This window comes from Nomascus leucogenys, chromosome 20 (assembly GCF_006542625.1).
Source record: "Nomascus leucogenys isolate Asia chromosome 20, Asia_NLE_v1, whole genome shotgun sequence".
Taxonomy (NCBI): domain Eukaryota; kingdom Metazoa; phylum Chordata; class Mammalia; order Primates; family Hylobatidae; genus Nomascus; species Nomascus leucogenys.
Window position 1 is genome coordinate 14,767,385 of NC_044400.1, and position 24,566 is coordinate 14,791,950.

At 37.5% G+C, this 24,566-nt stretch overlaps 1 protein-coding gene across 1 annotated transcript in view; it reads right to left on the reverse strand.

Moving 5' to 3' along the window:
* THSD7B (thrombospondin type 1 domain containing 7B) overlaps window positions 1-24,566 on the reverse strand; it is a 904,397-nt gene that overhangs the window by 504,874 nt on the left and 374,957 nt on the right. The window contains exon 6 of the mRNA XM_030801337.1: window positions 258-413. Within this exon, the coding sequence (XP_030657197.1) occupies window positions 258-413 (156 nt within the window). The remainder of the gene's footprint in view (window positions 1-257; window positions 414-24,566) is intronic.

A 24,566-nucleotide genomic window follows, 5' to 3' on the forward strand; every position in this document is an offset into this window, starting at 1 on the left:
CAAAACAAAAGATGAAGTTATACCAAATACAGCAGTAGTCGGCTATGAGTCTAACTGAAGGTCAATCAAGGTGAGATTTTGCACTCCACAGAAATGTCCCAGTCGCCTCCCTAAAACTGAATACTGTTAGGCTTGAGCTGGTTATCTAAATTTTACAGACAAATATTGTCTTAAGCAGGGTTAATCAGTGACTTAGCTACCAGAATAAATGTTTGTACGCTGGCAGCAAATGAAGCGCATGCAAACAAGGCACTCACCTTTTTTCCCCTGAGGATCATGGCAGTTTTCATGGATGCACAGGCCCCAGGCTGACCAGGAAGATACTATGCAGTCCGTAGAGCAAGGGATATTGCAGAGCTGAGAGGGCAACGGGGCGGGTCCCACACATAATGTCTTTTCCACAGGTCTAGAGACTGAGGGACAAAAAGATAATAGACTATGTCACACTCTCTGGACATCCTTAGCATTGCTTCTGCCTTTATTTGCATGACTGTCTTGCAAATAAAACTTTATAGTTAAAAAGAACATATGCAAAGAAAACATCAACACTTTCTAATATGTGTTGTTTAGCTTCATATGATTAGTATTTTGGTTGAGAAAAGGCAAAGAAGACAGAGGCAAAGTGCATGCACTTGAAATTCCTGCTTTGCAGGGTATTCCCTGGGAATCTAAGAGAGAATTGGAAATATCATAGATACAAATTATCTAGAATCGTGACTTTTTAAAAAATTAAATGGGTTTGTGAAGTTTCAAGATGAGTCTATCTCAACTATATAAATGACTAGGTCACTGTGAAAAAAATCCAGATCGAAGCCCTGAGGTGGAGTGTTTAACATAACCAATCTACTGCTGCGACTCCCCTGAGCGGGGGAGCTGGCAAAGACACACAAGAAAAATGGTTCTTAGGATAAGAAGAAAATTCAGAATCTGTGACTGCAGAACTGGCCCTTGGAAATCAGTTTCATTTGTGAGGCTACAGAGAGGCCCAAATGTCCTCTTGGAAAATGACTAGTAGCTTCTGTCTCTTCCTGCTGTGCACCTGCACCCAGAATGGGGCCACATGGAGGTCACTTCAGGTCACAGCAACCACCTTTCCAACAACAGTGTTCGCCATGTGCCCTCTGTATGCAGATGCTTTATTTTTTTTCTTTTTATTTTTTGCTCTTTTTAATTTAATTAATTAATTAATTTTTTTTTTTGAGACAGGGTCTCACCCTGTCACCCGGGCTGGAGTGCAGTGGTACCATCATAGCTCACTGTAGCATCAACTTAATTGATCTTCCTACCTCAGCCTCCTGACTAGCTGGGACCACTGGTGCAATGTCACCATGCTCGGCTAATTTTTTCTATTGCTTTTTGTAGAGAGAAGGTCTCCCTATGTTCCCTAGGCTGTTCTGAAACTTCTGGGCTCAAGCAATCTGCCTCCATCAGCCTCCCAAAGTGCTGGGATTACACACATGAGCCACCATGCCTGGCCAGGAGACTCTTTCTAGGCACCATGAGAATACACAGAAGAAGGAGAAGACAAGATCCCAATCCTTGTGAAGATTGTAATTTTATAGGAGCTAGGATAGTAATACTTGGAGATGACACTTTAAAGGAACAGAAAAACGCATTAAGTAATTTTACTCTTGCACAGAGAGACCCTAAACTAGGAAGACTTTGAGGCAATCTAGTTTTTTTAAACAAATGGTTAAAGTTCCAAAAATGTTATTTTACACACTAGTTTGTACTATTGTCTAAATATTTCTGGTATATCATTTCTATTCAGTTGAGCACACTAGAAATGCTTCCAAGGTGGACACTGCGGTGAGAGGAGTGAGTTGTAAATCACACCATCTACTTTCTGTCTTACCCTTAACACATGTGTAAGAGTCAAATCTGGTAAGAGTGAAAATAAATTTCAGCACTGACCAGCAGAACTTCGAACACCAAAATAGCAGCAAAATAAAAAAATACTATCATGACAAAGTTGCAACCCATGGGCAAAAAGTATTTCTAATGAACAATGAGGCAGCCCTTGAGCTGCTTATGAGGGTGAAAGGAAAAGAGAGGATGTGAAATAAAATAATAATGTTTTATTTGCAATTAATCCTTTTCCAGTTTACCAAAAGGATTTGCTATGACTTAAAATAAAGGGCAAGTACAAAACAAGATTGCCAATGTAAATGTTACAGTTTGCAAGCCATGTGGAGGGGACAGAGAAAGGAAGAGAGAACAGGTATTAGGGGAATGTAAAGGGATTGCCCAGGGAGGCTGAGGAGAGGTGGCAATCAGACAAAGATGGTGCTTGAAATGGGAACAATAGGATGGGAAGCTGAAGTGACCAGAACTGGGGATGCACAGATGAGACTGATGAACTGTGTGTAAAGGGGAACCCAAGAGATGGGGAAGAGGTTTGTGATTCCTCCGCAGGGTTGAGGAAATCAAGACACACACAAGACAGTCATTCGTTGAGTAAATCATGCATTCATTTCAAACCACCGAGCATCCATCTAAATCAGCCACTCTTGAGTGGTGTCTGGTTACAAGGAGCTCTCAGTCTAAAAGGGTAAATCAAGCAGTATATTAACAGAGTTGGTGAAAGAGATGTGCCAGAGCATTGTATAAGTAGAAAGCTGCATAGCCGGATGGCTTAAGGCAAAAGTGTATTTAAATCTGGTCTCATATATGTTAGCATGTGTTCTCGCAAACTCAAACTTTAGTTCCAAAAACAAAACCTTGGTAATGATGGAAAAGAAAGTGGGCCATGTAAGCTGATGTTTAGTAAGCATTTATAATGCATGGCAGGCACTAGTTATAACTCTCTTATCAACATTAATTCATTTAATCTGTATAACTTCCCTTTGAGATATATGTTGTCATTATTATCTCTAGTTTTAAAATAGAGACAATATTTAAAGAGGCACAGAAATGTTCACTTATTCACATTCCCAGCTAGTGAGCAGTGGACCTGGGATTGGGATCTAGGCATCTGGGTCTGAGTTTGTCTTCTTAACTACAGCCCTATATGACCTCGGTATTTGTCATTCAACCTATACTAAGTACCTTCCATGTATAGGACACTTCTCTGGGTGGCCTTGGACTGATACAGTTTTCCCTCTTTGTTGTGTGTAGCTCCCAAAAATAACTGTAGAATGAGCTGAAAATGCAACATCCAGAGAGATAAGGGGGAAGCTAGCCAAAACAGCCCCGGCTGTGCTCCAGTCTCCCATAAGAACAAGATGTCCTTCAACATTTTCAGCTCAGCATGTCAGGTTTCTTCCAAGGTATAAAAGCCAAGATGGGCCACTTTTCAGGGTCCCTCATCTGCAGTGCAAGTGGGATATGCACAGTGGAGACCCCATCCACCATGGACAGCTTTCTGTACCATGGGGCACCAGCTCACAATGAATCGTAGGCGTCTGTTGTCCCTTGCTGCCTATCTGTGAGTAATAAATCTGCTTCATATAACTTGTTGCATATGAGTGTATTCTCTCCCACTGGACTCAGATAAGTTGATAACCAGTGCACAGTGGACCTGCATCACACCATTTATTAACACTGTGTTAGCTGCTGAAGCCACAATGGTGAGTAAAACATACCAGGTTTCTGTCTTCATGGAGTCCATATTACATCAAGAATTGATAATAATTGTATATGGGTCCATGAATCCTAATAAGACTGGAAAGCTGTATTACTGCCCTCTTTTCCTTGCCATGACCATCTCTCTCATTACTAAGAAGATACTCTAAGCCCCTCAGCCCCAAGACCCAGCTGACAGCTGCTGCCACAACCTCTATACTTGATGTTGGGCCCTGCAGTTGAAAGTACTCAATCAACTGGAGCAACTCTCAGGCACACAGTAGGCAAACCCTACAGTGTATCTGAAGCTCCCAGCATGTCTGTGCAGGAAGGGCTTATGGTTGGCAGTGCAGGTGGAAAAAGCCTGAGAAATATGTTCTGAAGCTGCGTTTGTCAAGGACACTGTGTCTACACAGATATTATGCTTATGTGGTTTATTTTTGGAGGTCTGTTGAGGATTACGGGTGTTGTGAGGTTAAGTCCCCTGAGTCCCCTTTGATAAATACTTAACTGTCAATTAGTTGACTGTTGAACATTAGAACTAATGGTACCCTCAGATTTGAAATTAGAGAAGGACATGGTTTGCTGGAAAAGAACAGGGAGGGATTTCCCCAGGGACTACTAAGTGACATATTGGAGGACCAGAGATAGGAGAGAGACCATTTATCAAAGTAGTCACGTCTCTTCAGCACCTGCTGTTTTGATGGACAGTGAATCTTAATCCATATCAATAAATTATTCCAGTGTCTGGTGACAAGTCTAAGATGCTTCATTTAGACACTGAATCAATGTGCTTGGGTCAGCCTGTCTCTATCACAGACCCACTACGCCCACCCCAGGCTAAATTTGTTCTAGAAATAAATCATGAGTAAGTCACAAAGAACTTACCAGCTTCAGACCACTTAGCAAGTCACATCTTCAGAGAAGAGTAAAAACCAGGATATTTCTATGCTCCAACAGTCAACAGGACTTTAGGAGCTAGAGGGAGCTTTAGAGCTGATTTAGTTTAATTCATCAATTTTACTGAAAAACTAAGCTCCCAAGACTTTGGGTGGTTTCTCCAAGTTCATTCAGCAAGCACAGAGCAAAGCAAGATCTAAGCCTCTACTCAAGTGGCCAACTCATCTCTGTCTATCCTTCTTGGTTTTCCTTCCATAGAATGAGAACATCAGACAGCGTAGATGTGGTCATTTCTACCAAGGATATTTTGTTTATGAATCACATTGACCAGAACTGGAGGCAACACGTGACATGACAGATCCAAGAATCTTTACATAAATTTAACACTTTAAACCTTTTATACCTTTAAATAAAATCCAAATCCTTCCCCTCCTTCATTGCTACTGCAAAACTCCAGTCTTTTCCCAAATGGTCCCCATCAAGGAGGCAGTGAGACCAAAATTTGCTCCAGTTCAAATGACTATGATACTTTTTAAAAATTTGTGACTGTTCATGTTGAAATAAATTTATCCCAGGAAGTGGGTGGGGTGAAGGCATTTCCTGGGTCACCTAAAGTTGGGCGATCTATGCAATTTACTGTCTACTGAGTCTTCAGTTCTCTTTGGCCAAACTCCAGCCATGATGTTTGTAGTAAGAACTGCTGCTTTTCTATTCACCTGCACTCCTTTCTCTGAAACTACTGCCTGAAACAAATTTATTTCTATTAATTATCTCTGTCTTCTCTTCATGCAATGAGCCCCTACGAGCAGGTCTGTGTTATCCCATCTCCTCCAGCTGCCTCTTAGACCATGTCACCTTGGAGCCTTCTGCCATTCCTACACTGACCAACTGCCAGACTAGATAAGCAATTATCCAAGGTCTTATAGGCTATTTGGGTTTGGTAGACAGCAATGTTAATCCCCACAGAGACTCTTCATGGTCACAAAATGTTAAAGAGTCAAAATAACATATAACTCAGGCAAATCTGGATCACTGCCTAGCAGCATCTTTCTAAATACTAAGGAAAATATTACAGTATTGTAAGTGATTGCACATATGCAATAGTCATTAATATTTTGAATATTTTGGTGGTGTCTAACCTAGAATTTTTCATTTGCAATATGAAATTATTAAATTGACCTGTCTCACAAGAAATGTTAAAGTCTGCTACTAATGATTGCAAAGTCACCTTAAATAATGAATTCCTCCATGAACAGAATGTTAAGTAAGAGGAGGAAAAATATGCTGGGTAGGGGATATGTTTAATGTTAAGAAAAAAAAAACTGTTCTTAATTCTAGAAATGAACAAAGTTCATGATTTTCATTAATGACACAGTGAATTCAGATAAGCATACGAATTCATTCAAAATGAATTGCAATTAAGAGAAAAAAATGCCTGTTGTGATCATTAGTATGTGACTGCCATTGTAAAGAAAAATGAGCATCATTCTTTGAAATTAAATCAAACTGTACTCCAAACTAATTTGAATTAACCGAGAAATAAAATGCTAAAGAATCAATGAGTACGCATTTTCCCACCCCTATTGATAGCCATTTTCTAAGATTTAAATTTCAGTGCATTTGAACTCCTCAAAAAGAAATTAAAATAGAATCGCATAATAGTATTTAATTAACTATAATTAATAACCATGTATCCCTCTTTAGTTTAAATATAAGAAGTTATATTTGCTTAAAGTAAAAAGAGGTACTATAAGAGTCATTGGCGCTTTCTTATTTTTAAATATATCTATTACTGGATGAAAAATCAAGTCAGTCTTTGAAAATTCAGAAAGTATTTGAGGTAATTCTGCCAAGGCATAATGGAGTTCATCTTTCCTTTAGGACAAAAAGAAGTATCTTACAGATGGTAGAGGAATTCGTTACAAGACACTAATTTTTTTCCCCAGCATTTTCAAAAAGGTAGAGATTAAAAGAAAATAAAGCTACTATTACTTCCTAGGAACCCACAAAACCTAAATTATTTTGCCTGCTTTCTACCTTAGGGGTACCTAAGTAACTCTATAAATAAAACATTCTATCTTCAGTTAATTTTAAATACGATTTTGATTTCCAGAATATAACATCAGCCTCCTCAAAGAAGTTAGATAAAGAAGTTATAGTCATTTCAGTTTTCCAAATCAAATGAAGGCACTGTAAACCCGAAAGGAAATGCTCAAAGACTCAGAACTCCCTAATTCCATGGGCTTTTCAAGAAACAACCAGAAAAGCAGCAGCAATTGCTCAAATTTAATTTGAAACTAATGAAAGAGCCTACTTATGTAAAAATGCTACTTTCTAAATGATTGTTGAGAAACAATATTGCCCCTGATATATTCATTTAGGGAGTACACTGACTTGGCAGAAACTCAATCTACCTACCGCTAAAATAGGCCTCTTCTGCAGACTGAAGGAGTCAAATGGTGGAAGGCGAAAGATAAATAATTTTACAATTTTAACCATAAAGCCATTTCCCTTCAAGAAGCATCAAGCATTGTTTCAGCTGACTGTTGCCACTGGGATTTGCAAAATAATGAATCAGTCTTTTAACTTAGTAAATAGAATAAAATCTGTCTCCTAGCACTTATAGGCAGCTTAAAGAATTAAATCACATCTCATCCTATTATACCTAATAAAGCTTAATTTTAGCCATATTGTGACTCTCTTGGCAAAGTACCATGCAATACAATTTGGCAGGAAGATGTGTGTATATGTACAGCAGATTTAACATATAAAAATAATTCCTGCAATTAGAAATAATTATGTAAAATTTGGCCACATGTCAAAAAGTTTTCTGAATTTCATTCATTTCATATAGCCAATTAGAAAAGGAATATCAACTAGTGATTTTCCTAATGATAAAGAGTAACAGCACTATAGGCAAAGACAGAAAAACACTCTTCAGGAGAAAAATAAAGGCAAAACAAGTGAAGTACATGTATAATTTTAGAAAGAAATCAAAGTCAATAGCCACCAATTACATAATTAAGGAAAAAATATAGTAGCCTTCAGCCATATACTCATCTGTTTCTATTATCGTATGTTCTCTCCTCTGTCCCCCTTTTGAAACTAATTTTCTGATTATTTCTCAGACTTTTGGCTCAGAGATAAAAGAAGGGCATGGAGAAGACAGAAAACAACAGCTGATCTAAATGACATCTTATACAGTTCATGAAGTGAGAAGCACCATTATTGATGACACAGAAGAGAAAGGAGGTAAGTGAGAGATGGGGAAGTGGTCAAGAAAAAAGTAAAAAGGCAGAGAGGCAGGTAAAATGAAAGAGTCATCTCCAGAGATTTCAAGGGCAGAAATATGCAATGTGAGGGAAGGGGACCTTTCAAAAGGTCCAAAAGTCCTCTTCACACTCAGCACTTTGTAACTTATAATTGATTTTCTTTTCCATAGAAACTATGACAACAGTTAAATGAAAGCAAGTCTTCCCAGGAATGATCACAAGTGCCTATTTAACTAATGTTGGTATTAATAGCTAATAGGGGTTGACAACCCACTTGGCTCTAGGTGCTATGCTAATCGCTTTAATGTGATTTCTTATTCACTCATCACAACCACTCAGGTGTGTACAATTATCATTTCTGTTTTACACATGAGATAACTGAAGGTAAGTTATTTGTCTCAAATTACAAGGCTAATAAGTGACAAACTCCAGTCTTCTTAAATATCCATATCCCTTAATACTACATTATACAATGATTTTGTATTTGCAAGAAAAATTATAATAGAAAAGTAGGCTGTTATAGTAATAATTAATTAGGAAAAAAATGTGATCATTGTCTGCTTCCAAAAAATATTTGAAGTGAGATAAAATAGAAAAAAATAGGTTTAAAAATGTCACCAGTACAAGCTAAACCTTAGGAAAGGTAAGTGTTGTTAAAGTAAAAGAAGCTAGGTGAGTATTTTTGTGGTAATTCTAAAAGGTACTTAAGATTATTTCCAAAGGCTTGAGAGAGGGGATGAAATGTGTTTATACTATTTTCATTTTGCCATTTAGTTGTAGGACCATTCCTAAAAATATTTAAAGAGTTTACTATAAGCACCCCTCCTCTTCAAGTTTTGCTTAAAGGGCAAAGAATGACCAAAAAAAAAAAAAAAAAAAAAAACATTAAGGTAGCTTTGAAACTGGGGAAGGAGTGGCAACTGGGTGCAAAGGTCACCCTCCACTACCTATAAATACAGTCATGTGCCACATAATGACACTTCACCTCAAGGACAGACTGCACAGACAACTGTGGTCCCATATGATTATAATGGACCTGAAAAACACCTGTTGCCTAAGGACATCATAGTCATCCTAATGTCATAGTGCAATGCATTATTTACATTTGCAGTGATGCTGGTATGAACAAAACTGTGGTGCTGCTAGTCATATAAAAGTACAGCACATACAATTATGTACAATATATAATACTTGATAACAATTGTATTACTGGTTTGTACATTTACTATACTGTACTTTTTGTTAGAGTGTACTCCTTCTACTTATCAAAATAATTAACTGTAAAACAGCCTCAGGCAGGTCCTTCAGGAGGTATTCCAGAAGAAGGCATTGTGTTGTTGTTGTTGTTGTTTATACTTTAAGTTCTAGGGTACATGTGCATTGTTAACAGAGGAGATAGCAGCTCCATGTGTGTTATTGCCCGTAAAGATCTTCCAGTGGGACAAGATGTGGAGGTGGAAGGCAGTGATATTGATGACCCTTACCCTATGTAGGCCTAGGCTAATGTGTGTGTTTGTGTCTTAGTTTTTAACAGAAAAGTTTAAAAGTATAAAATAAAAAATTAAAAAAAATTAAAAATGGAAAAAAGCTTACAGAAAGGGTAAGATGAAAGAAAATATTGTTGCACAGTTGAACAACGGTGTTTTTGTTTTAAGCTAAGTGTAATAATAAGAGTTAAAAGTTTTAGAAAATTGAGAAGTTTATGAAGTACAAAAGTTAAATTAAGCTAAGATTAATTTATTATTGAAAAGAGAAGTTTTAAAAATAAACTCAGTGTAGCATAAGTGTGCAGTGTTTATAAAGTCTACAGTAGTGTACAGTAACATCCTAGGCCTTCACATTCACTCAGGACTCACTCATTGATTCACCCAGAACAACTTTGACTCCTATGAGCTCAATTCATGTAAGTGCCCTACACAGATGTGCCAGGTTTTAATCTTTTATACTGTATTTTTACTGTATCTTTTCTATGTTTAGATATGTTTAGATATACAAATACTTACCACTGTGTTACAATTGCCTACATTATTCAGCACAGTAACATGCAGTACAGGTTTGTAGCCTTTGAGCATTAGGCCATACTATATAGCCTAGTTGTGAGTGGACTGTCCCAACTAGATTTGTGTAAGTACACTCTATGATGTACAAAGACAAGATCATCTAACAAAGCATCTCCTAGAAGGAACCCCCTCATTAAGCCCTGTATTAGTCCATTCCCATGCTACTGTGAAGAAATACCCGAGACTGGGTAATTTATAAAGAAAAGAGTTATAATTAACTCAGTTGTTCAGGGCTGGGGAGGCCTCAGGAAACTTACAATTGTGGAAGAACGGGAAGAAAACATGCCCTTCTTCACATGGCAGCAACAAGGAGAAGTGCAGAGTGTAGGGGGGAAGCCCCTTATAAAAACATCAGATCTCATAAGAACTCACTCGCTGTCATGAGAACAGCATGGAGGTAACCACCCTCACAATCTCAATTACCTCCCACCGAGTCCCTCCCATAACATTTGGAAACTATGGGAAATAAAATTTAAGATTTGGATGGGAACACAGCCAAACCATATCATTCTGCCCCTGGCCCCTCCCAAATCTCATGTCTTCACATTTCTTTCTTTCTTTATCTTTTCTTTCTTTTTTTCTTTTTTTTTTTTTTTTTTGAGATGGAGTTTCACTCTTGTTGCCCAGGCTGCAGTGCAGTGGCACCATCTCAGCTCACCGCAACCTTCACCTCCCGGGTTCAAATGATTCTCCTGCCTCAGCCTCCAGAGTAGTTGGGATTACAGGCATGTGCCACCACACCTGGCTAATTTTGTATTTTTAGTAGAGACAGTGTTTTCTCCATGTTGGTCAGGCTGGTCTCGAACTCCTGACCTCAGGTGATCTGCCTGCTTCAGCCTCCCAAACTGCTGGGATTACAGGTGTGAGCCACTGCACCCAGCCATGTCTTTACATTTCAAAATGCAACCATGTCTTCCCAAAAGTTCCTCAAAGTCTTAACTCATTCCAGCATTAACCCAAAAGTCCAAGTCCAAAGTCTCATCTGAGACAAGTCATGTCCCTTCTACCTACAACCCTGTAAAATCAAAAGCAAGTTAGTTACAATGGGGATACAGGCATTGGGTAAATACACCCATTCCAAATGGGAAAAATTGGCCAAAATGAAGGGGCTACAGGCCCCAAGCAAGTCTGAAATCCACAGGGGCAGTCAAATCTTAAAGCTCCAAAATGATCTCCTTTGACTCCATGTCTCATGTCCAAGTCATGCTGATGCAAGAGGTGGGCTCTCATGGCCTTGGGCAACTCGACCCCTGTGACTTTGCAGGGTACAGCCTGCCTCCTGGCTGCCTTCACAGGGTGGCATTGAGTGTCTGCAGCTTTTCCAGGTACAGAGAACAGGAAGGCTCATGGGATTCACTAGGTCCCAAGTAGTGCAAGCTGTTGGTGGATCTATAATTCTGGAATCTGGAGAATGGTGGCCCTCCTCTCACAGCTCCACTAGGCAGTGCCCTGGTGGGGACTCTGTGTGGGAGCTCCAATCCCATATTTTTCTCTTCCACACTGCCTTAGCAGTTCTCTGTGAGGGTTTCACCCCTGCAGAAAACTTCTGCCTGGACATCCAGGTATTTTCATATACCCTCTGAAATCTAGGTGGAGGTTCCCAACCTTTATTCTTGACTTCTGTGCACCAAAAGGACCAACACCACACACACGCCACCAAGGCTTGGAGCTTCCACCCTCTGAAGCAACAGCCTGAGCTGTACATTGGCCCCTTTTAGCTACAGAGCAGGGGTGCCCTGGATCCAGTCTATAAAATCATTTTCCTTCCCAGGCCTCCAGGCCTGTGATGGGAGGGGCTGCCACAAAGGTCTCTGACATGCCCTGAAGACATTTTCCCCATTGTCTTGGTGACTAACATTTGGCTCACTGTTACTTATGCAAATTTCTGCAACCAGCTTGAATTTCTAACCCCAAAATGGGGTTCTCTTATCATCTCCCTCAAGTTCAAACTTCCACAGATTCCTAGGGCAGGGGCAAAATGCCACCAGTCCCTTTGCATAGCAAGAGTGCCCTTTACTCCAGTTCCCAACAAGCTCTTCATCTCCATCTGATACCACCTCAGCCTGGACTTTATTGTCCATATCACTATTAGCATTTTGGTCAAAGCCATTCAACAAGTCTCTAGAAAGTTCCAAACTTTCCTACATTTTCCTGTCTTCTGAGCCCTCTAAGCCTCTAGGAAGTTCCAAACTTTCCCACACATTCCTATCTTCTTCTGAGCCCTCCAAATTGTTCCAACCTCTTCTGAAGTCACTTCCACATTTTCAGGTATCTTTACAGCAGTGCCCCACTCTCTGCAGTACCAGTTTTTTGTATTAGTCCATTCTCATGTTGCTGTGAAGAAATACTCAAGAGTGGGTAATTTATAAAGGAAAGAGGTTTAATTGACTCACAGATTCGCAGGACTGGGGAGGCCTCAGGAAACTTATAATCATGGTGGAAGGGGAAGCAAACACATCCTTCACCTGGTAGCAGCAATGAGAAATGCAGAGCAAAAAGGGGAAAAAGCCCCTTATAAAACCATGAGATCTCATAACTCACTCACTATCATGAGAATAGCATGGAGGTAACTACCTTCATGGTTCAATTACCTCCCACCAGTTCCCTCCCATGACACTTGGGGATTATGGGAACTACAATTCAAGATAAAATTTGGGTGGGGACACAGCCAAATCATATCAAGCACCTAATGTCACTATAATGTAAGTAGCACAAATTCTTTCTTCTTATCAATTAAGAAAGGCCAGAGGTGACAGTAAAATGTCCTAAGGCAAATGATCAAGAATTTGAAGGGAGAAGGATGTTTAAAAAAATACAAAAGCACGGTTGAGATAAGAATGTCTGAGAGGAGAGAAAGGGAACAGGAAGATCTGGTAAGAAAGAGGTGAGAAAAATCAGAGCTAGGTCTCGCAGACTTCACTTCTGGTCACAAGATGCCCTTTTAGCCCACGGGGTGAATCAAGCAAGACAGACCTTCACCTGTGTTCCTTCAGAAGGTAGGTACCCTGACCTAAAAGTATCTGAATGGAAATCTGTGATAATGATAGCAAGGAGAAATCCACATTCTCTAAAATAACATTCTCCGGCCGGGCGCTGTGGCTCAAGCCTGTAATCCCAGCACTTTGGGAGGCCGAGGCTGGCGATCGTGAGGTCAGGAGATCGAGACCATCCTGGCTAACATGGTGAAACCCCGTCTCTACTAAAAATACAAAAAAAATTAGCCGGGCGTGGTGGCGGGCGCCTGTAGTTCCAGCTACTCAGGAGGCTGAGGCAGGAGAATGGCGTGAACCCGGGAGGCGGAGCTTGCAGTGAGCCCAGAAAGTGCCACTGCACTCCAGCCTGGGGGACAGAGCAAGACTGCGTCTCAGAAAAAAAAATAAAAAATAAAAAATAACATTCTCCTCCAAAAACAACACTACAAACTCCAAAGCTTAAACCTCTTTATAAGGGACGAAAAAAAAAAAAAAAAAGCAGACAAGGTCCAAGTAAGAACTCTGTGTCTCTAAAATAAATATGTGCCTTTTTTTTAAAGGATGGAATAACGAAGTCCTCATTGTAACTGACGTCCTTGTTAGCATATGCTACTTTAAATTTGTAAATCATTTTAGACTAAACAAGTTAATTCAACTTCCAAGGAAGGCTCATGGGATTCACTAGGTCCCAAGAAGTGGCAGGAACAAGAGTACATGGAATTTTTAAAATATAGACTAGTTGATTCTTCTGTGTGAGGAAATGCATAACCCCTTTACTGCAAAACTGAACAAAAGCACCTTCTTCCCAGTTGCATTCATGTATTACAAGTCCTACTTGTATAGCTCTTCATTATGTCACAGCCAGTATTCTAAATCAGTAGCTTCCAACCTGTCTAAACCAATGGAACCTAACATAGACCCAAGTCAGAGGCACTGGGTTAAAATTGGGAACAGGGTAGCAGAGAGTACAACAAGGATTTATACTTTATAAAAATCTTTCTGATTACCAGGTTGGGGAGTCACTCTTGTGAATAATTTATGGAGCATAATTTTGACAAGCCAATTGACAAAATACTCTCATTTAAAAACCATTAAACTAAGAGTCTACTACTATTCCTGTGAACTGGGCAAATCTCTTAGCAACTGAGCTTCAACAAAATAAACATATTAGACTACACAGTGTTTCTCACCTAAGTTTCATGATCTCCTCCCTCAGTAATATTTGTAAACATTTTTTTCCTAATTGTCTTTCCCTCCCTTATGATATTTTCACAATAAACATATGCTATATATCTGCATATGTGCTGTATGTGTATTTGTGCTTTATATATAATAAGTACAATATTTTATTTAACCCTAAGAACGAATATTTGTCCCCTTGGGGGTGATATCACCCCTACTGAGAATGCTTGGACTAGATCACATATTGAACACTTGATGTACTAAGCAACATACAAGTATAGTCTAATTTAACTGATAAGAAAATTGTATGAGATGAGTACTACTAGTATCTCCAGTTTTCAATGAGACAACTAAAGTGTTTTTTTTTTAATCTGTCCAAGATTTTATGATTCCTAAACGGCTGAGGCAAGACTTGAACTCAGAGAGTGTGATACTAGTTTTCCCTCTTTATCACCATGTCAGACTCTTCCAGATTAAGGATTTGAAACTCTTGGCTTTGTTGTGCTTTTCCATGGCTATAGACTGAAATCTATCTTTTTAATTTGACTACAGTGTATCTCAGCACCTGTGTATTGCCTGTAATTAAAATCTATATGCTGATATTTTTATTATAATGAGTGGGAGATAATACTTTAGCCAATAAGATACACTATTTTCTGGTAGCATTGTAGTGCATGAGGAGAATATGGAAATTTAAAAACAACTGATATGCTGTATAATTTTATGAATTTTTTTCTTTTGCTTAAATAGCAGACATGTTATAAAAAGTTGTCTTAAGTTGTATATGCCTAAATTTTTCACATATACATATATCATCAGAGAAAACAGGTTATAAAATGAAGGGGACAATTATTTACATTTTAAAATACTGCAATTGTCTTCTATGAAGTTTTGAGAGAGAAAGCATCAAAGATAATGAGATAATAATTATTTCATTTAAAAATGAAATTAGATGATTTTACACTAAAAACAGCATGGATATATCTGGAGGTTCTTAAATGCAAATAAACACTGATTCTGAAAGTGTTATTACATATTTCTAAAAGGACAAGTAAAATGAGTTTTTCAAAGTAATATAGTTTTCTAATAACATGAAAAACTACAGGTGCAGCAATCTTTTTTTAGCATTTATACCTTCTTAATTGAGGTGCTCTAACAAATACTGTTTTGTTCAAATCAATGAAGCCTACAGATAAGACATACTTATTATGGCTAATACGTGGCAGCACGGGGGGATCTCAATGGATAGTAGTCATGGCTTTTCAGATAATATTCCTACCTCTGGCAGCTCAAGATCTTTACAGAAATGAACTCAATTTGGCACAAAAGTCAGAAAGCCTTTAGGGGCTCCCTGAGACAGAGTACAGATAATGGTAAGGGACCTTATCTAAGAACCATCAGCATTACCTATCCAGAACTATCCTACCTCCAATCAGGCCCAGTGGAATCCAAATAGGACAAGAATCCTATTAAACCATTCCTGCTTTCTGATATATTAATATTTCTTATTCTGGGAACAAAGACAAGACACATCTTGCAGGCCACCAGGCCATAACTAACTGTGGCCTCTCTTCTTAATATTCATTGTCAACTAATTATATCAGACTCCTTTCATCTATAGTTATTTTATTTTATATCTATGATAATAAAAAGCTGACATATACTGCTATATTTTTGAAAAAAGAGGCTTCTCCTTTTCTGAGTTGCCACTTGCATGACCTAAGGAGACTTTATGTCTCAAACAATAGCCAGCCAGACCCTAAAGAAAATAACAGCCTACTTTTCTCCTCAGAGCTGTGCTCTCTCCTTGAATCTTGGAATGAATGAGATCTTAATTACATCTTATGATAATATCCTACTTTTACAAATGAGAAAATCAAGGTCTAGAGTGATCATATCACTTTTTCAATATCAACAGTGTAAAAATCAACCTAAAATTCCCTGTCCTGATGCTTAGTTCATTCATTTTTATTGCCTCTAATTAAAAATAATAATAAAAGATAAAATCCTTGAGTAATTCATATCCCAATCTCTCCAATACTTCACACCTATTCATTTTATTCTGCAATGATGATGTTCTTCTCCATGAAATGGATATTTTTTCTCCTTCCCAATTAGGTTGCAAATACCCTGTAGTTAGTTCCAGATCATCTATTTCCACCAGATAGTCATTATGAGTGTGTTTTCACTCACCAAGAAAAACAACACAGGTCTTGTCAATACACAGTTTTAAATAAGCGTTCTACCTACAATGAAAGGCCTATTTAGAGTACGTAGATATTTAAATAAGAACACATATATTAAGTTAAATTCCCCTATGATACTGAGCCTGCAAAAGCAGACACTGTATCTGTCCAGCTGACCATTTTAACTTGAGCATCTCTGATACCGACAAGCAGATAGTCAGCACTCAGTAAATGTTGAATGAATACATAAATAAATTAGTGTGGTTATATGAATCCAATTCTGACTGAAATACTAAATAAAAGAGGGAAAAAGTTGGTAGCAACAATTTGATGTATATTTGAGAGTATGAAACGGCCTTAAAATCCTAATATACTGGGTCTCAATAGTGTTGTACACGTCAAGTCTAGAAAAGTTCACCTTACCAAGGGGGCAGGTAGGAGCTGAAATCCAGCCTGTTCTCTTCTTTCCAAGCTGTTCCCTCTAGTTTATGCCTCAAAAGGCACTACTTTCTATTACTTCCACCCAGAGGAATGACATTTTAATTCAAATGATGACTCCATTTATGCTGTCTGTTGCCCTACCCATGTGTGATCTTAAAACATAAGTACCTGTAGAGTCAAGTTGGTTTAAATGTTTCATCTTTAAATTAGAAGGCACTCCTATAGCCATAAACTCTTATGAATTGTTTGAAAGGTAATTAAAAACTGGAAAAAAAAAACACCAGGCAGTACATCAGAAATATGTACAAATCAAAAAAATTCAGATGATTGGTTAAAAAAAGATCCCAAACCAATGAAAATACAGTATATGGAAGAACTATATATAAGTAAGAGATTCTTGTGGTCTGAGATTAACCAGTACAGTTTATTAGAAATAAGATACTAAGACACAGAATGAAAAATGACTAGGGGAAATAAGAGCAAGGTTAATAGAGGCATGCATGAAAGGTCAGCATGTTAAATTTACTTGCTAATGATCCCAAAGTCCAAAAACTTAAATAGACACAGTGTGAAAGTGCCCACATTAGGCCACTTACCTTTTGTAACCTCTTAGCAATAAGCAGTGTAATGTTAAAAGGAAAGAACACATTCTTCATAAAAGGAAATATTCTGGAAGCAGAAAGTACCTCCTTAACACAGATCACTGTCAAATAAGACATGCCAGCTGAGCTGTAATTGGAATAAAACTGTTGAACTCCTAAATCCCTCCTTTCTACCCTGCTGCCTGCTTCCTCAAGGCAAAGCAATTATTACTAACCAGCCTTTTTCTAGGCACTGTTAAAAAGTCCCAGAGAAGAGAATGCATGATTCCACATTTTGATGGGCTTATAATTTGACTGGAGGAATTAGATTTACACACACAAAAACTGGGGACTATATTAAAACAGGTATATAATTCAGCATTCATGTGTATAGTACCAATTGTGTATGAAGTAGGTATTCACAAAAGAAAAAGATCAGGCACATGTTGAGAAATTCTAAAAAAGCCAGGTATAGCCAGGGCATAATTGTGAATTATGCAATGCCTTCTCTGTTTTTTTTCTGGTGACTTATTTTTAAAGTTCCTGGTATGCAGGATACTCTTATAGCCTTTTGGCCAATTACATATACCCTGGTAGGATGCTAGATTTTTTATTTTCCCAAAACCATTCAAGGATAGTTCAACAATGAAATATCTGTTAATGTAACTTACTGCATGAATAGATTGAGGGAGGAAGAAGAACTCATCTCAATAAGTGTGTGTATGCCTTTGTATGCATATTCCACAGCCATTAACAATCAAATATCCAAATCTTCAAAACAAATAAGAAAACAATCGCCCTTACTTAATAAATGTCATATAACATAAATAACAATCAAGTCATATTTAGAATTGCAAAACTCTAAATATTTAAGTTAGAAGCAAGGCAAAGATAACGGTGAACATACTATGACCTAATGTTGTGAAAGATTTCCTACCTAGTGTGATAACATAAAAAAGACATAAAAGTTATAAATATTAAGTGAGAAAAGATAAATATTATGGCTTATATACAATTATTGTCCAAAAAATTTGATACTATCAAATAAAACCTGTAAGAATGCTTAAGATAGTATAATAGACAAGGTTTTAGGTATCATCTTTAATTTCTCAAAGTCTTCTTGCTATGGTTTGAATGCTCAACCCTCCAAAAACAACAACAACGACAACAAAAACGAATGTTGAAATTTGCTTGCCATAGCAATGATATTGAGAAAAGTTACCTCTAAGAGGTGTTTTGGTCAGGAGGGCTCCTCGCTCATGAATGAACTAATGTCATTATCACAGGAGTGAATGGGTTCCTTATCTAGGGAGTGGGTTTGCCCTCTCCTGGGCTCATTCACTCTCTGTCCTTCTGCCATGTGATACTTTCTGCCATGTTATAACACAGCAAGAAGCCTCTCATTAGATTCCTTTACCTTGAGCAGCCTCCAGAAATGTGAGTCCATAAATCTCTGTCTATTTTAAATTACACAGTATGTGGTATTCTGTTATAGCTGCACAAAAGAGACTAAGGCACTTCTTTTATGTTTATTTTTTTAAGTCATCTGCTACATTTTGTAGCAATTATTTCTTTGGTTAAAGAATGTTGTTGAAATATTGTTTATCAAAGTATCGAGTGTCATATGTAAAAACAACTATATGTGGGAAGTTTTTAGTAATAGTTAAAATAAACCAATGGTTTGATCTCTATTAAAACTTGAATTCATTGTATCTACTATATGAATGTTTAAGAGACAAGGGTGATAGCAAAAAAACATTAAATGTAACTTCTAGACTGTAACAGTGAGTACCAGGGGTGTGGCACAGGGAATAGGCTGCCCCAGGGAAGGAGTGTGTTATCACTGTTATTAAGAATTGCCAGCAGATGGTGATAACTAAATATGATTGTTTTACTTTTTATCTGGAAGATACACACACACACACACACACACACACACACAGGGGCATGGAGGTCCCATGTACCTTTCACTAAGTTTCCCCCATGGTAACATCTTGCATAACCAGAGTACAATATCAAAATGAGGAAATTGATACAACCTACAGAGCTCACCCAGATTTCACCAGTTTTGCATTCATTCCTCTGTGTGTGTGTGTGTGTGTGTGTGTGTGTGTGTGTGTGCGCGCATGTGTGTTTCTATGCAATTTTATCATCTGTGCAGATTCATGTAACCAGCACCTCAATCAAGCTACAGAGCTGCTCTATCACTACAAGACTCCTTTCTGCTACCTCTTTATAGCAACATCTGCTCCCTCCCATCACTAACCTCTGGTAACTGCTAATCTGTTGTCTATTTTTTCTGACTGGTCTTGGTTTTGTTCATAAACTCTCTACAGAAGATGTACCCTTATCCCTGCCCTCGGGCTTGTAGCTGGCACTGACACACTCTTGGTTTACCACAGAGCTGTGGTAACGCTCAGAGAAGTCTGGCATCTCCTGTCACTCAACTAAATCTCAAACCCTTGCCTTGGCCAATACATCTCAGAATCATCTGGCCCTGGTAAGGGACCAGCTCTGAGACTCCCCTCCTGCCTCTCTCCCCGGCCTCATACTCCTCCATGTGAGAAACCCTCTTTGGGGAACATTCCAGGAACCCCCTTGCCCTATGGCTTTGCACTTGTTAACTCCTCTGCCTGGAACACTCCTTTCCCAGAGAGATACAGTCTTACTTCCTTACTTAAGTGTCTACTTAAGTATCACCTCTTGAGATAGAACTTTTACTGACTTCCCTATTTCAAGCAGTACCCACTCTTAATCATTCCTTTATTATTATTTATTCTCTAAGCCTGCTTAATTTTTCTATATTGCATGTATCACACTTAGATATTCATTTTTTGTTAAATAATCCATTTTCTCTCCCTTCCTATCAGAACATAAATACTACTAAAAAGACTTACTGCTTTGTTTATTGCTATATTCCAAGTAATGAAAACAGTTCTTATCATAAAATCAACACTCAATAAATATTTGTTCGATGAATAAATTACCCTTAGTTATCTTAAAAATAAACTCTAAAAAGCAAGACTTCAGTTCTCTCTTATCCAGTTGGCAAAAAAATTAAAAATAATGAAAATATTTAGAACTGGCAGGAAAATGAAGAAACTGGACGGCTTAGACACTGTTAATGAAATTTAAATGACACAGAATTTTTGGAAGAAATTTTGGTGGTATCTGTCAAAATTTGGAATGTACAAATCCAACAATTCCATTTCAAGGAATCATAGTAAAATATTGACATTTGAACAAAGATATAGAAAGACGTTTCCCTTAACATTATTTGAGGATAGCTGGATGTTGTGTACGTTGTTATAAGAAAAACATGCTAAATGTCTTTCTAAAGAGAAATAAAACTTTCTGAAGTAATTTATACCATGGATATTAAGCAATTGTTATAAAGAATGACATAACTAAGTACTATTTTGGAAAAATTAAATGACGAAGGCAAGTTTTGAAAAAATATTCTGGATGTACATCTAGATATCTGTATATTGTGTGTGTGTGTGTGTGTGTGTGTGTGTGTGTGTGTGTGTACACACTAAATTAGACCAAAAAGTATTTATGCCAATTCATTTATAATAATTAGCCCTGATATTCTTAGGACAGGCAACATTCAACATTCAACCAAATGTTGAATGAAAATTTTTTAAACTTTTTGCACTACATATCTCTCTATAAATTTTTATAATACATTTCCTTTATGAATAAAAATCAATTCGAATAATTAAAAATTAAATGGAAGATAGTCTCATTAAACTAATTCATATTAAAGTGTCATTGATACAAAATATAATAAAGTATCTGATATAATGTGTTATCTTTTCACTAGGGACATTTGTATTTAAATACCTTTTTTCTTAAGCCAAAGGAGTAAATTGCCAACAGCAGAATCTCAGCAAGAGTATTTCTTCTATGAAGGGATTCCTGGAGCATCTCACAGTGAAATCAGGCAGGCAAATGTAATATCTACATCAATCAAAAGGCAGTCTGGAGGAATCGCTAACTCTCCTGCCTCCCAAAAATCCTGGCCCAATGGCTGGCAAACTACTTAAGGGCTTGGTGTGGAGAGTTTAAGATTTCATAGCTAGAAATCAAATGACTGAATATAGATAGAAAAAAATCCTCTTAGTACCACGTGCCTACTTTGATTGGGCAGCCTCCTGGGCCACATTGCAGCATATTACCTCGGGGTTCCACCGAAGCACTGGTCAGTGAGTGCATTTGCATCTGTATCCCACTGGCTCTCTACCACATCCAAATTGCCTCAGAAATGTATTCTTTTAGATCCAGAGTAGCAGATCCTTTCACTACTAATTTTTTTTCAGAGATATAATCTATTAGCCAAGGAATTTCTCAGAAGTTCATCTAAAAGAATGGAGATGACTAAGTGCAATCTAGTTAACATTCCTTGAAAATAATTCCATGCACTTACTCTACTGACCCTCAATCAGCAGTAACATGTCCATACAGTAGAGGCAGCATATTAACACAGCAGTTAACACTCATCAAATAATTACAGAATTTACTTCAAGCTGACAATGAAAGGACAGAGAAAAACCAATATAAAATTGAAAAATGGAATAACTGGAGAACAGAATGTTGAATGATAGAACAGAAAAAATTCAGTAATGGAAGATGTGCTCAGTAATACACAGGACTAAATACCTGGGGACAGTATGGAAAATAACATAATCATATCACCTTATAGAATGAAATTAGAAATATAACAAAAGGAGGTAAATAAGATATTGCAAATGACACCAAGACTTGCTGAGCTGGAGAGTTCAAGTAGAACATACATACAATTATCTTCAAAAGAAACAAATTTGATATTAAAAAGGCAATAGAAACATACTTTAAATTTGCAAAACTTTCAGAATACAGTGGTTTCCTGCACATTTTCTTATTAAATATCATAGCTATGCTCACCTTGGATAACAATGAATCTAAACATGTGGTGGGTTGCTCAGGAGAGAAACAAAACAAGATGTAGATGAAGGGAAGTAATCTTTGGAGAGAATGATAAACCCACCCAATTTTCTGGAGGACATGGACAACACATTATTATTCTGGATGGAAAATCCATCACAATCCTCTATAATGATTTAAATACTCCAACTTTACAGAAGAAGATATACAAAGAGCACACAGAATATCTCAACATCATTAGTCACCAAAGAAATACAAATTTAAACCACAAGGAGAAACCACCATACACCTACCCAAATAGCCAAGAGTAAAAAAACTGAAAACACCAAAAGCTGTTAGGAATGTAAAACAATCAGTACCTCATATGTACACACAGCTGGCAGGTGCATAAAGTGGTACAATCTATTTGGATATTTTTAATCAAAATATATTCCAGAAATTCTATCAAACTATTATCCAGCGATTTCACTCTCAATGATTTACTCAAAATAAATGAACTTTTTCACAAAAATCCCTTCATATTCCAAAACTGTTCCAAAAGAATATTCATCATGCCTTAGCATTTTGAGAAGTTGAGGCAGAAAGGTCACTTGAGGCCAGAAGTTTGAGACCAGCCCGGGCAACATAATGGGACCCCATCTGTACAAAAGAAGTATTTTTTAAAAAGTAACCAGGTATGGTGGTTCTCAGCTACTTGTGAGGCTGAGGAGGGAGGATTACTTGAGCCTGGGAAGTCGAGGCTGCAGTGAACTGGGATCACACCACTGCATTCCAGCCTGAGCAACAGAGTGAGACCCTATTTCAAAAAAAGAATATTCATTATTGCATTATAAATACTAAAAAACAAACCAAACAAAACCCTGATGCCATTCAAGAAGAAAATGAGTACATAAACTGCCATATTCATACAATGGAATATTACTCAGAATGAAAGGATAACATGGATGAAATTCAGAAATATTATCCAGAGTAAAAATCCACAAAAAGCCCCCAAAAAGTCATGTGTCACTTAACCATGGGAATACATTTTGAGAAATGTGTCATCAGGCAATTTTGTAGTGCAAACATCATATAAGTGTTACTTCCACAAACTTAGGTGAGTTAGTCTACTATACACCTAGGCTATATGACATACCCCATTGCTCCTAGGCTGTAAACCTATACAGCATGTTACTGTACTGAACACTGTAGGCAATTTTAAAACAATGGTAAGTATTCATGTATCTAAACATATCTAAGCATAAGTTTAGCAGAAAGTACAGTAAAAAATATAATCTTAAAGAATGACCATCTCATTTGTGGTTTGTCATTGACTGAAACATGGTTATGCAGTACCTGACTGTACATACTATATGATGCATTTATACAAAATCCTAGAGCAGAATAAACTAACCTAAGGGGATAGAAAACAGATGAATGGTTGCTTCTGGTGGGGGTTAGGAGTGGAAGTGGAATGAGTTAACTGGGAAGGGGCAGAAGGAAACTTTCTGGGGGTGATAGAAATATGTCTTGAAAGGCACCCAGCAAAATATACACATCATTTGAACATTTTGCTGTTTGTAAATTACACCTCAAGGATCAGAGGTATAAAGTATGAATGAGGATTTCAGTTGTGCAAATATTTTACCAGAATTTCATTTAATTAAAAATCAGAACATTGGGAAACTTCTACTGACAGCACATTGATACCTGAAATTGTAAAGAAAGTAGGAAAAGGAACTGCCATCTCAGGACAAATTCTAACAAATGGGAAGATGAGAACATTGGTGAAAGCAATTTGGGTGGAATTAACTGTGGTTCTATTTCCTTCAGTCCTATTTAATAGCAATACATAGTCAATAATTTTCTAATATTCATCTTTTGATTTGCTAAATGCAGTATTTTCAATATAAAAAATGAATTGCCTTCCAGAAAAAAAAATTAAGATGAAAGTTTTGCATTTAAAGAAGAAAATGATATAAAAAGGCAATCAGAAAATGAGAGTTTGGAGGATGATAATGTGAACTTGAAAGAGTTAATCCCTGAAGATAAATGCCAAGTAGCTAATTGAGCCTAAAATTTAAAAGGAGCCAAACAGCCATTTGTTGACTAGAGGTCACACACATACTCAGAGTTCCTGGAAAACCTACACATCTGCTTAACTTTGAGCCTTTCATAGCTGACTGTGCCCATTCATGTCTCTTGAATCAACCAATAAGCTATGGCCTGCATCAACCAATCAGAACTCAGCTGCATCAGTCAATCAGAACAAAGCAAGTTTGAATCCTTCCTTTGCATAAGAGGGCCTGATTGAAAACTTTTTTAAAAGCCAAACCGTTCTGTTGTTCTCTGAAACACCTTCATTTTATACAGAAGGATATTTCTCCTTGTTTGTGAACTGTTCACTGGAATAAAGTCCCATTCCTCCAAATTCATTTTCAGGGAATTTTCTTATTCTTTAAGTTCTGGGATACAAGTGAAGAACGTGCAGGTTTGTTACATA